The following is an 11,494-nucleotide window of genomic DNA, read 5'->3' as shown; positions in this document are numbered from 1 at the left end:
GGAGAGGTGTCCGTTTAGCTGTGAGGGAGCTTTTGTTTGGGTCGTTTTTGGAAGAAAGGCAGGGAGAGCTTTCAGGAGAGGGACTTTTGTTTGGACATTTGTAGGGCAACTGCAGTAGAGAGAAGGGGTAGGAGAGTTTTTCCGGGGAGGTATCCATTGCCCTTAGTGAAGGGTGTTAGAGTGAGGAGGCGGCTGAGAGGTGATTTCCAGGCTACTAAGTGGTTAAAGCAAGGGAGAGAGATTTTTAGAGCAGGGAGCTTGAGAGAGAAGGGAGATTCCTAAAAGCTGGAGATGAGGATTTTTTAGCTTGAGAGGAGAGGGCTATTCTGTAGCTAAGGAACCAGAGAGAGGTGGAGGTTGCGTGAGATCCAACTATTTTTTTTTGTTTGAGGGAGCATTCAGGTAATTTCATCACATATCTTTTGTTTCATTTTTACTACCATTGTTTGTTTTTCTCTTTCTCCTCTGATGGTTTGGAGTTCAGCTTGTATGCTTGGTTATGAATAACAGGGGTTAAACCTGAGTTGTGTCGACTTATGGTTTGTTCATATGCTCATTGTTTGCTTCATTCATTGTTCTTTTGAATATTTGCTTGAATCTAGTGAAGCTCTGTGTCATGGTGATTTATGTGAAGATATTTGCTGCCATTTTTTTGTTTGAATTCGCTAAGCATTCTTCCCCACCGATCCAGGCCCATTGACAGAGTATCAGATCCAGCTGTTTCTTGTTTTTTTATATATTGCCTGTTTACCTGTTTTCTATTCTCTCTCGTCCTAGATGCTATTCTTTCTTGTTACTCTTATTTGGTGCATTCGATCTGGAATTGTGCCCTATGCTAGGGCCAATTCCAAAGTATCTTTGACTGAGGTTATGCAAGCTGCACTAGTGCGCATCTCATGAAAAATATTATCAGTTGATTGGGGAGATTCTGAAAGGTGACGCAACATTAGACGCAATTGGCATTTGATGATGGTAGAACAATGGAATATAGGAATTTATTTGCTGCTATTGACGGGTATGGTAAAATTGCATAGGCATTGGTTAGGCCTTCTGATCATCATGCTCAGCCTAGTCAAGCTGATGGATATTGCTTCCTAAACCATGCGGGTCTTGCTGTTCAGTTAGCTGTAAAATCTGGATGTTCAAAAGTTACAGTCATTGATATTTGATGAACGGGACAGCTGGAGGCTTCTATCACTCTGATAAAGTCTTTACCACCTCACTTCATATGAACCATGGTTCATGGGGTCCATCACGTCCGCAGTCTGGTTACATTAATGGGATTGGTGGAAGGGATGCAATTGCCCAAAATGGTAAAAGCATTAGAAGGGTCTGCTGTAATGGCCATAATTCATACCCACTACCACTCACGCCTATTATTTCCCCAACCCTATCACTAAACCTGACTCTCTCTCCATACCCATCTAACCCGTTACTTCAAGCCCATTGAATCCTTCCTTCGCGTCCATCTTTGTCACTACCTGTTATTCCACTTAACACCACCCTTCATATATAACCATTCTTCTCACTTACTATACCTTATCCTCTGCCCGATCACCTTACCACCTTGCCCATTCTCCTATATGCATGTCCCCATTCCGACCCTCATGCACCATCATGATTCACTACCTGCATCCACATCGACATATCCCACACCATAGTCTTCACTGCCAAGGCTACCCCACCTTGCATGCTTTCCACTCATAACCGCTACCCACCTTATCTACTTCCTCACCTTTCAATACATCATACCCATATTCTCACACCATCACCCTATCTGCCCATCTTCCTATCTTACCCATATTCACATACCCCTGAACCTATCTCACTCAAACAAATCCTACCACCTTGCAGATTGTTATGGGCTTTGTCTTAGTTATTGCATGGATATTCGGGAAGGAAGTCTAAAGTGCGTTATGGTGAATTTCTAGAATGCGGATAGAGAATTTGGTTGCGTGGATGGCAGAGACCCTACATCAGAACTTCACTGCATGAGAATGACTCAGCATGGTGCAGTTTTCAGTGATTGAATAGATCCTAATAGATGCACGTGACTTCAGAATCGTCTATCATTCATCTTGAGAAAGTTTCAGCTAGTCTTCATGCGTTAAAACTTCCGCAGTTGTTTAGTTTGACGCCAAATCCTTCTGGAAAAAATGGAAGTTCTCTCAAGGTTAAGGAGTGAGGTGGAGGAGCAGTTGCAGAGCTTTATGAGTAATAAGGTGGAGATATCTTATGAAAAGGAAAAGATTAGCAAACTTCAGAAATAAGCAGAAAGTGTAAACCAGGAGATTGCTTGGTGATAAACCATCCACAAGACTGTGTTTGATAAGGTTTTCTCTTCACTTGGAACCGAATTGGATCTTAAGAGGGTTTCGTCACCTGGGTTGAACACGGCTGTTCAGAATTAGCTCATTGGATCCTCATCTACCCAACAAAATATCGTTCCGCACCTGGGCTTCCAAGTACTACAGTTGGTCTTAATATGGCTGAAACACATGGAAAAGTTGAAGAGGCTTCACGTGTTAACCCAGAATTAGAAGAAGCAAATCTCTCCCTACAAGCTGAAGCCGCGGAACCCCATAATTCAGAAAGGCAACAGACCGGAAGTGGAATGCTTTGCACAATGTGAGGTCCCTCAAGTGCTATGATTGTGTGTCAATCCATCAGCAGTTGCTTGGAATATACACCCAGATCCCAAGGACGGGATTTAAGGTCCTCATCCTTTGTTCCAAAAAGAGGTGCCGCCAGCTTGCGCGTAGTATTGGACGCCGCTTTGGGGTTTCTGTAATTCATAGAGGCGAGTCTCGAGTGGATCCAGACTGGGTTCTGAACCAGTCCTGCAGCAGAAAGTGCCCAATCCTGGTTACCACTGATGTTGCTGCTTGGGGATTTTCCATAAAAGATATAAGGGTTATGGCTAATGGTGTTTCCCCTTTGAAGTTGAAGATCACATCCACTGATTTAGACGAACTGGGAGTTGGTCGATGGGTCCATTCTTCCATTGAGAACAAGGATGATCAGTTCAGTGTTCACGAAGGGAAAGCTTTGAAACTGCTTGCAACAAAAGCTTCTAGTGATGATGAAGAAGTGAGAACCAAGGCAAATGATGTTGTAGCTTCTGATTCTCAGGATTTGATAATTGGAGGGAAGATGACTGGCTTATGGTCCAATGGACGACACCATTTCTATATTTGATGAAAACCGGGTCAAATTCTTTCATCACTTAGAAGGTCACTACATGCCCAGACCTGACTTTCCAACTGGAGGATTAATCATGAGAAATATTGGCATTTTAGAGGCATATCGAACTGAGTGGGAGCATGGGATATGGCATAAATGTTCCCTGCAACAGCTTCGTGTCAATCAAGAGACCCATGCTCTGATACAGATGTCACTTATCCTTGCAAAATTGCGTATCTTACCAATGGTTCTGGTGCACAGATTATGTTTGGTTGTAGCGAAGACCAGATTGGCTCCTTTTGGACGGGGTTGCTCTCAATGGCATATTTGGGTTTGGTTCGAGAGGTGTTCGTTCCAATCATTTTAGTGAAGGAAAGACCACTACTGCTGGGGTATATTGAGAAGGCGGGAACCCTTGACAATGGAGTTTTCCCCTACACGCATTGTATCGAATGGAAGCCGATAACTCCAACCCAGATCAATAAATCCGACACCCAGACATTCATGCTTGAATCTTCAAATTCCTAACCAATCGGAATCCATCTTCATCAAGGCCACCTGGTTTCCTTCCTATTTCCACCTCCCTATCACCGACGGCCTCCACACCTGGCTCTGTAACGCATTGGAAGACGAGGTCCGAGAGCGAGCCACCCAGTGGGATCAACCCGTTTCTGAGTGCATCACCTTGGCTGAGCAGTTCCTAAGGTTTCAGCAGCCTGGTTCGGTTTACGGGTTCTCAGACGAGGGTGACGGCCACAGAAGATTGTCATGGACATTTGAGAAGGAGTGGACTAAGCTAGAATGGCAGTGGAAATGTGGACCCTTCATAGGAGCTACTCTGTCTACCCTGCAGCCACGTGTTTTGTGCAAAGCGCTTAAAGCAGTTGGCTACAAATCAAGCCTCCACCCTTGCATGAACTATGCATGGCCACCTTTGACCAAGTGCCACTTTCCTCCTGGTTTTAAAAATAGTTTTCTGAATCCTATTCTTTAAATGATCCTCCAATTTCTAACTTTCTTTTCTAATAAATCTCAACTCCAAAATATTCATCCTTAGAGCTTTAGGTACCAAAATTCCGTTTTTCAATAAAATTTGGCCGCCATTTTCTTTTCGGCGAGCCACTTTCGAATTCTTCATGATTTTTAAATGTTTTAAAATAAGTGTGAATTAATTTTCGTAATTCTTAATTATAGAATTTACGAAATTAATTCACTCAAAAATAAAACGGGCTTTGGTGGGGGCCCAACATCAAATGAATTTTCTTTAAAATAAAAGTGAATTTTGAGTGAAGTGTCATGCGTGCCTCTGATGATTTTGCACTCAATTTAGTGACATGTGAGCTATGTTATGCTATTTATTGGGCACTAACCTTTTTCCTTGATAGCGCATGATGGCTCGTTGCTCAGGTACGTACTCACTTCCACTCTAGCCATCTTCTATGCATTGTTCTGTTTCTCACATGTGCATGATCACTCTGAGTATTCATCGATTTCCTCATCATTGCCATGTCAACTTCATTTTATTAGTAGAGACCCGACTTTAGGGACTTAGAGGGGTGCTACGGTCTTTACCGTACCTTCCTGATAAGTAACCTGACCCCCGAACCCGATCCGGTTTTTCGCAGACCACCTTTTCCAAAAATAAGGAGTCACACTTAGGGTTTTCTTTCTTATTTTGTTTACCCTTTAAAAATAAAACAAAAATAAGTGGCGACTCCAACTCATTTTTAAATAATCAATAAAAATCAATTTTTCAAATAAAAATCGAGTTTCGCCATCAAGTGGGAAACGCATTGAGCACGAAATGCGTGGGTCCACAGTTATCTTGTATTCATTGTCATCATAAGAGATGAGAAATCACAGCTATTGTTTGGTGTGAAGCGTGCAAACCGTCAGCAAACATCATTGCCATCATCAGTTCTATCCGCTGATAGCCTGCATATTGGAGTTCTTGCAGCTACATCTCATGTTGCGGCTAACCGAAGCCCATTTACCATTTTCTACAATCCCAGGCATGCTTTTTTCTTGTCTACTTTTCCTTTTTAATAAAAAAGTTATAAATATATATATTAGCTCTTGTTTTGTTTTTGACTTTGTCATGATTTTAACTTTTCTATAGGGCATGCCCATCATAATTTTTATCCTCTGCAAATACGATGGGAATTTTAGTGACAGGTATTCTTTATGTTGTACATCCTATGCAAAAGAGGCATTGCATAAGATCTAATTCCATTTGGCATATGTATTACTTGGAACAAAATCTTCTTCTCTCCACAAATGACAACAATTCAGTACTGAAGATTGCTGATTTTGGATTTGCAAGGTAAAATTCATATTATCTTTTACATTTTGTATGTGGGTTTTGATGGTGATTACTTTTCAAATCTTTTTGAGCAAGCCTATAAGATTCTTTCTTTTAATACATTCCTTTTCTTTTTATTTTTTTTGTTTATTTTTCTTTTTAGAGAACACTTGATGGTCTGACTTTTAGCAAAACCAAGTTGTGATATTAACATTACATGGCAAAGTTTTAACAAGTTTTCCTCTGTTTGTATTCCAAAATGATTCAACAAATTGAACTTTCTCATGAGTCTCCTGATTTCAAAGGGTGTAAATATTCATTGAAATGAAACCTGTTCTCTTTCATTTTAAAAATCCTTTTGTTTAATGTTTCTAGTTTCTAGTACAGCTAAATGGGTTATATAGTTAAGGTCCTTTCAATAAGTTTATATGTTCCAATTCTTTTTTGGCAGATCTCTACAACCTAGAGGTCTTGTAGAAACATTGTGTGGTTCACCACTGTACATGGCGCCAGAGATAATGCAACTTCAGAAATATGACGCAAAGGTGATATTTACTTTCTCCATCTGTAAGAATCCATCCATTTTCTCGCATAACCTTCTCCTATTAACTTCAACCAAATACGCAGGCAAATCTCTGGAGTGTTTGTGCCATTCTCTTTCGACTTGTGACTGGAAGAACACCGTCTACAGGAAACAATCATATACAGGTTTTTTTTCTCTTTCTTTTTTTTAGCACATCTGAAATAATCATTTGTAGTGGTTGGGTTTTCAACTTGGTTTAATTATTGATTCTTTTTGTGTTTAATTTAAGTAGTAATAATTCTGTAGCTATGTTTAATTTGTCTTTCTTTGTGCCCTTAACTTTTCCTTGATTAACCTTTTGTATTGTTTCTTGAGCAGTTGCTCCAAAACATTGTTAAATATAGTGAATTGCATTTCCCTCCTGATAATAATGCTTTGAGTGCTGACCGGAAAGATTTGTGTCAGAAATTGCTGTGCCACAATCCAGGTATTTCACAGAATTTAGCTCGAAACTGGCAGCATATATATATATATATGTGTGTGTGTGTGTATTTTTTATTGGGGAAACCTGTTTGTTGCTAGGAATTCTTAATGGCACCAAGTGAAAAGCCTAAAACAGCTAAAGATGATACAAAAGTGAAACATATATGATATCTGATTGTGCCAAAAAGAAATCACTGTAGTTCTAATACTAAAGGCTTATTGAGGTTTAATAGCTCTTTGATCCTTCTATGTCCTTGTATATGCAGTGGAACGACTAACATTTGAAGAGTTTTTTAACCACCTATTCCTTTCTCAAAAGCAACCAGATGAAGCATTAAGGTAAAGGAGAAAAAAAAATTTACTCTTCTCAATCTTGGCATATGATATTTTCATTCTTTACTCATGTTAAAATCCTTCGTGCCATGCAGTAGTAGGAGATCATCAAGAATAAATGATGGGTTTCCTTTGTCTGAATGCAATCCTATGAGAAAGACAGAGGCAAGTTCTCAAGAGGATTGTATGTCTTTTCCTCTAGATGATGATTCTAGTGGTGCTGAAGGGAGCCCATCATTTTTTAGGAAGAGGTCCTCAATGAAGTCTACCTACGGATTTTCTCTTGATAACAAAGTTGATATAAGGGAAACAATATTTAACACTCCCAACAACATGGATCTTGCTTCTAAATACAGCAGTTAATCACATAAACCAGAAATTACTGGCTTTAGGATTGACAGTCTTAGGCCTTCAAATGAGAATGTCAAAGAACCTCTAAAATCCATGGAACAAAGACCAATGAGAAGTTGTTCAAGAGGTACCAAAGTTTTCAATAATATTTCATTGCTCATTTTAATATTCTATTATCTAAAAAAACGTGTTGCTAAAATTTATGTTCTTTTTTATTATCTTATTTGTATGGATTCCACAGTTGTGGATTCAAGTACTTAATAGAATTCAATGCTTTATAAAATTAACTCTCTCTCCAAGCTCCTCTGTTTCTCTCTCTTTCTTCCAAGAATCTAGTGCCAGTAATGAGGTCGTGATTGCATCTCCATTATCTCGGCCGCCAGAAACCGCCGCTTCTCCCGCCTCCGGCGTGAATTCCGGTTCATTCCTGGTTAGCACAATTCCTCTGTTTCCATGGGATTGGTGTAACAGTTTTGGGCTGATCAAACTGGTGTTTTTGACAGCCTGGAGAGGAGATTTCTGGGTTGCGGTTCAAATGGAGAAAATGTTGTTTCTGAGGAATCTTTGGGTGGTCATGGTTTTGATAATTGGAGTAGTTTTGGGAGGTGATGGACAGTCAGTGGAGGGGAGGCCTCATAGAATTCTTCTGGATACGGATGTGGATACCGATTATTTCTTCGCTATCTTGTACCTCTTGAAGCTTAACAGATCAGAGTTTGATTTGCAGGTTCATCATCTTTCACTGTTGTAGCTCTTCTTATGTTTGGTGTGGTTTGTTTTTGTCTTCATCATTACTATAGTCATAGTTGTCATCATTTTTGCTATTATTACTGTTGGACTTCTTTTGAATGCTCTTTTGATGTTCAATTCCATGATTCATCTCATTGAATCCAATTTGTACCAGTTCTCACTTCTCCCTTTTGAAGCATCCAAAAGTTGTGCTCAAGTTAAAGTTTGTTGAAATGTTTTTTTTTTTTTTGTTTTAATTTGGTGGACTTGGATGGAAGAGAGGAGGGTATTTGTTTTTGAGTCAACTCATATGGATGGCTGCTTTGTAAGAAAGTTGTACCACAGGCCTCTTTTGAGCCTTTTGAGACATTTTTTTATTGGGGCATTAGATCTTCAAAGCATAATTAATTAACCATTTTGTTGTTTGCTCTTGGAATTCTCTTGGCAAAATGTACCTTTGGGGACCTGCTGATTGGGGATTTGAATTACTCAGATTGACCATTTTCAACATAGTCTGTTTTCGGGAAATTCCTTACTACTAAAGGAGGATGCCCACTTCTGTGTCCTGATTCGTCGCTTTATGCATCGAGCCATGTCTATGATTTTGGACTGTAATTGTAATTTGTAACCTTGGTTGTTACCTAATTGCAGGCGATCACTATCAACACAAATGCATGGACTAATGCGGGTCAAGCAGCTGAGTAGAAGAGTAGACTTTTTCCGTGGTCAAGCAGCGAATTGGTTGTTTTTTTTTTTTCTCATGAGTTGTTTTCTTGATTTCTAGACCAGTTATCTGCTTCTCTAAACCTGATTAGATCATGGTTGGTTTCTAGATCGATTTGTTCAAATTTTGCTCTAAGCAATTGTTAGCCATTGGTCCTTCAGTATCCAGAATAATTGATTTGATAGGTACATCACATTATTAAGTATAAAAGAGTTTTGTATATAAAGGGTTTTGTCATTGATATATAAATGGGGTTTGATTATTTCTTCTCTTTTATGTCCAAATGGTTCTCGGTTCTAATCCAGGGAGCCTGGAACTGAATCAGGGAACTTTGTGGTTGCAGGCTATTGTCTGAACCTCAATGGCAGTGAATCCCATTTACATTGACATATGAGTTCTTTTCTTTATCATTTTTGGTCAAATTATTTAGCCCACCCCGATTAGCCAAGATTAAGGCTTTTTTTTTGTTGTCCAGCTGGTGATATTATTTGTATATAGCTCATAAATTTGTTGATGAAATCAGGGGAGCAGGAAATATCATCCTCTTCAACAGCCTACTGCTCAGCAAGTGATGATTGACACTATATCTTCAGGGCCCATTAATGTATTTGTTATAGGAGGACATACAAATTTTGCCATTTTTCTTATGAATAATCCACATCTAAAGAAAAATATCAAGCACATTTATGTCATGGGTGGCGGCGTAAGGTCAAAGAATCCAACTGGTTGTTGCCCAAAAAATGCCAGTTCAACGTGCAAGCCTCGACAGTGTGGTGACCCTGGTAATTTGTTCACGGGCTACACTAGTAATCCATATGCAGAATTCAATATTTTTGGAGACCCGTTTGCTGCATACCTGGTAGGGCAGTTGTTTAGATGTTCGTAGTACCATTTATAAATTTAAGAGTCTTTTATAAGCTAAAACATCTGCATTTAGCAGTAACATTTCTTTTTCCTTTAACTGCAGGTACTGCATTCTGGAATTCCACTCACCCTTGTTCCCCTGGATGCAACAAACACCATCCCCATAGACGAGGAATTTTTTGATGCATTTGATCAGAACCAGAAAACATACGAGGCACAATATTGCTTCAAATCCTTGAAAATGACTCGAGATACTTGGTTTGATGACCAATACTACACGGTAATTTCTTAAGAGTACTTCACAATTCTCATCTTTGTATGCTATCAAAAACCTTTCCACATAAAAACCTAAAGTTTTGTTTTCTGTTTTGGCCTCTCTGTCAAATTCTCTTAGGGACATTTTCTTTGTCTCTCTATTTTTTATGCTTTGAAGGATATCTTTTTGGTCCATGGCACAATGAAACCATTGTTCCTCATACGTATATATATTCAATTATGCTAGTTTTCAGATACATTAGAATGTGTTAATAACTACAATTTGAACTTCTTGCAGAGTTATTTCATGTGGGACTCCTTTACATCAGGTATAGCAACCTCAATCATGCGTCACTCACAGAAGAACCATCATGGGGAAAATGAGTTTGCTGAAATGGAATATATGAACATTACTGTTGTTACTTCAAACAAACCTTATGGGATATCTGATGGCTTAAATCCTTTCTTTGATGGCCTCAAAATTCCAAAGTTCAATCTAAAGAAAACTATCTAGCAATTACTTCCTTCATTTGACAAAGTTCTTAAATTAAACTGGGTATCTCTGTTTAGTTCATAAGGCCTTCGGTGGTGGCTTTATAGAAGAGGGCAAGATGTGTAGGTGAAACCAGGTTGTGTGCTTGCATTCCTTAATTGGAAGGGAAAAGGAAAAGGATTACAATTCAGGAATCCAAAGCCCCGAAGGGAAAGCAAAAGGATCTCGGCGAAGAATGATCTTGCAATAAGGGTAGAATTATGACTAATTGATCTCATCCATCAACTGTCTACAGTCATAAGAAAATACACCATTATTCTTTTACAAAATTGCACTAGAAAATATGCCATGAATATCCATTTCTTTTGTTTCTCTACTCTTATGCCTTATACATCATCAGACTGCATGTTCATGGGGGTTTTGAACAAAAATAACTTGTTTTCAAAAAATATTCTCTAAAGTAAATCCCCTATCAAAATAAATTCTAAATTGGTGTTTCTCAATCATGTGGATGCCATGTGGTTTGAGATCTTTTTTTTTTTTTCATATATATATATATAAATTTTTGGTGTGGCTTTTTCCCTTTTTTGTCCTAGGTTTTTTTGTGGGCAAAATTGCTCATGGCTTGGTAATAAGAACCCACTTTGCCCTTGGGTTAGTTGGGTGGATATTAGCTTGATTGATTATAATAATAAGGTTTTTCAGAGACTTATAGTCAATATTTGTGTTTAAATTATCAATGGATTCCTACTTTAGTATTGGGAACTAGCAAGTTCAGACAAGAGAAAAGGGAAACTCAAGAATAATCCATAATCACTTGAAAATTATTAGTCTTTATTTTGGAAGTTATTATGTATGATTTTAAAAATTATTATTAACCATTCTCAGAATGCAGTAGCTCCACACCTTAAAAGTAATCATTCGACACATTGAAAAATGGCGATCATCATCCCAAAATTTTGGACTAATGGGAATGACACCGTTCAAGCACAAAACACATTCTTCATCACTAAGTACTTGGTTAAAAAGCTAATCTATCAAGTCAATTCTCGTTATATTATAGGCAGGTTACCTCTATAATTCCTACTTTACAACTGTTACAATTATTGAAGCACATGTTTGTCATACAAAGCAAGATGTCTCTCTTGCTGGGATTCCTGAAATGAAGCAACTCAACCCCATAATGATGTTTTGTGAGTTCTTCCATAAGTTTCAGCACAATGAATTTTGTATAGTCCTCTGGGTTCGTATGTT

The 11,494-nt window shown here is 38.6% G+C and overlaps 2 protein-coding genes across 2 annotated transcripts; both read left to right on the top strand.

Moving 5' to 3' along the window:
- Window positions 1–5,389: 5,389 nt before the first annotated feature.
- On the top strand, window positions 5,390–7,187 carry LOC117910800 (serine/threonine-protein kinase ATG1c-like). The gene is made up of 6 exons (XM_034824949.1): window positions 5,390–5,506; window positions 5,937–6,030; window positions 6,113–6,193; window positions 6,387–6,495; window positions 6,758–6,830; window positions 6,920–7,187. Exons 1-6 carry the CDS (start codon window positions 5,424–5,426, stop codon window positions 7,185–7,187), a joined length of 708 nt encoding a protein of 235 aa, XP_034680840.1. The 5' UTR covers window positions 5,390–5,423.
- A 1,925-nt stretch (window positions 7,188–9,112) lies between these two features.
- LOC117910799 lies at window positions 9,113–10,261 on the top strand. The gene is made up of 3 exons (XM_034824948.1): window positions 9,113–9,487; window positions 9,596–9,772; window positions 10,046–10,261. The coding sequence occupies exons 1-3, from the start codon at window positions 9,200–9,202 to the stop codon at window positions 10,259–10,261; spliced, it is 681 nt and encodes a 226-aa protein (XP_034680839.1). The 5' UTR covers window positions 9,113–9,199.
- Window positions 10,262–11,494: the final 1,233 nt, after the last annotated feature.

Source organism: Vitis riparia, unplaced genomic scaffold (assembly GCF_004353265.1).
Source record: "Vitis riparia cultivar Riparia Gloire de Montpellier isolate 1030 unplaced genomic scaffold, EGFV_Vit.rip_1.0 scaffold866_pilon_pilon, whole genome shotgun sequence".
Taxonomy (NCBI): domain Eukaryota; kingdom Viridiplantae; phylum Streptophyta; class Magnoliopsida; order Vitales; family Vitaceae; genus Vitis; species Vitis riparia.
This window is presented reverse-complemented; position numbering and strand designations above follow the sequence as displayed.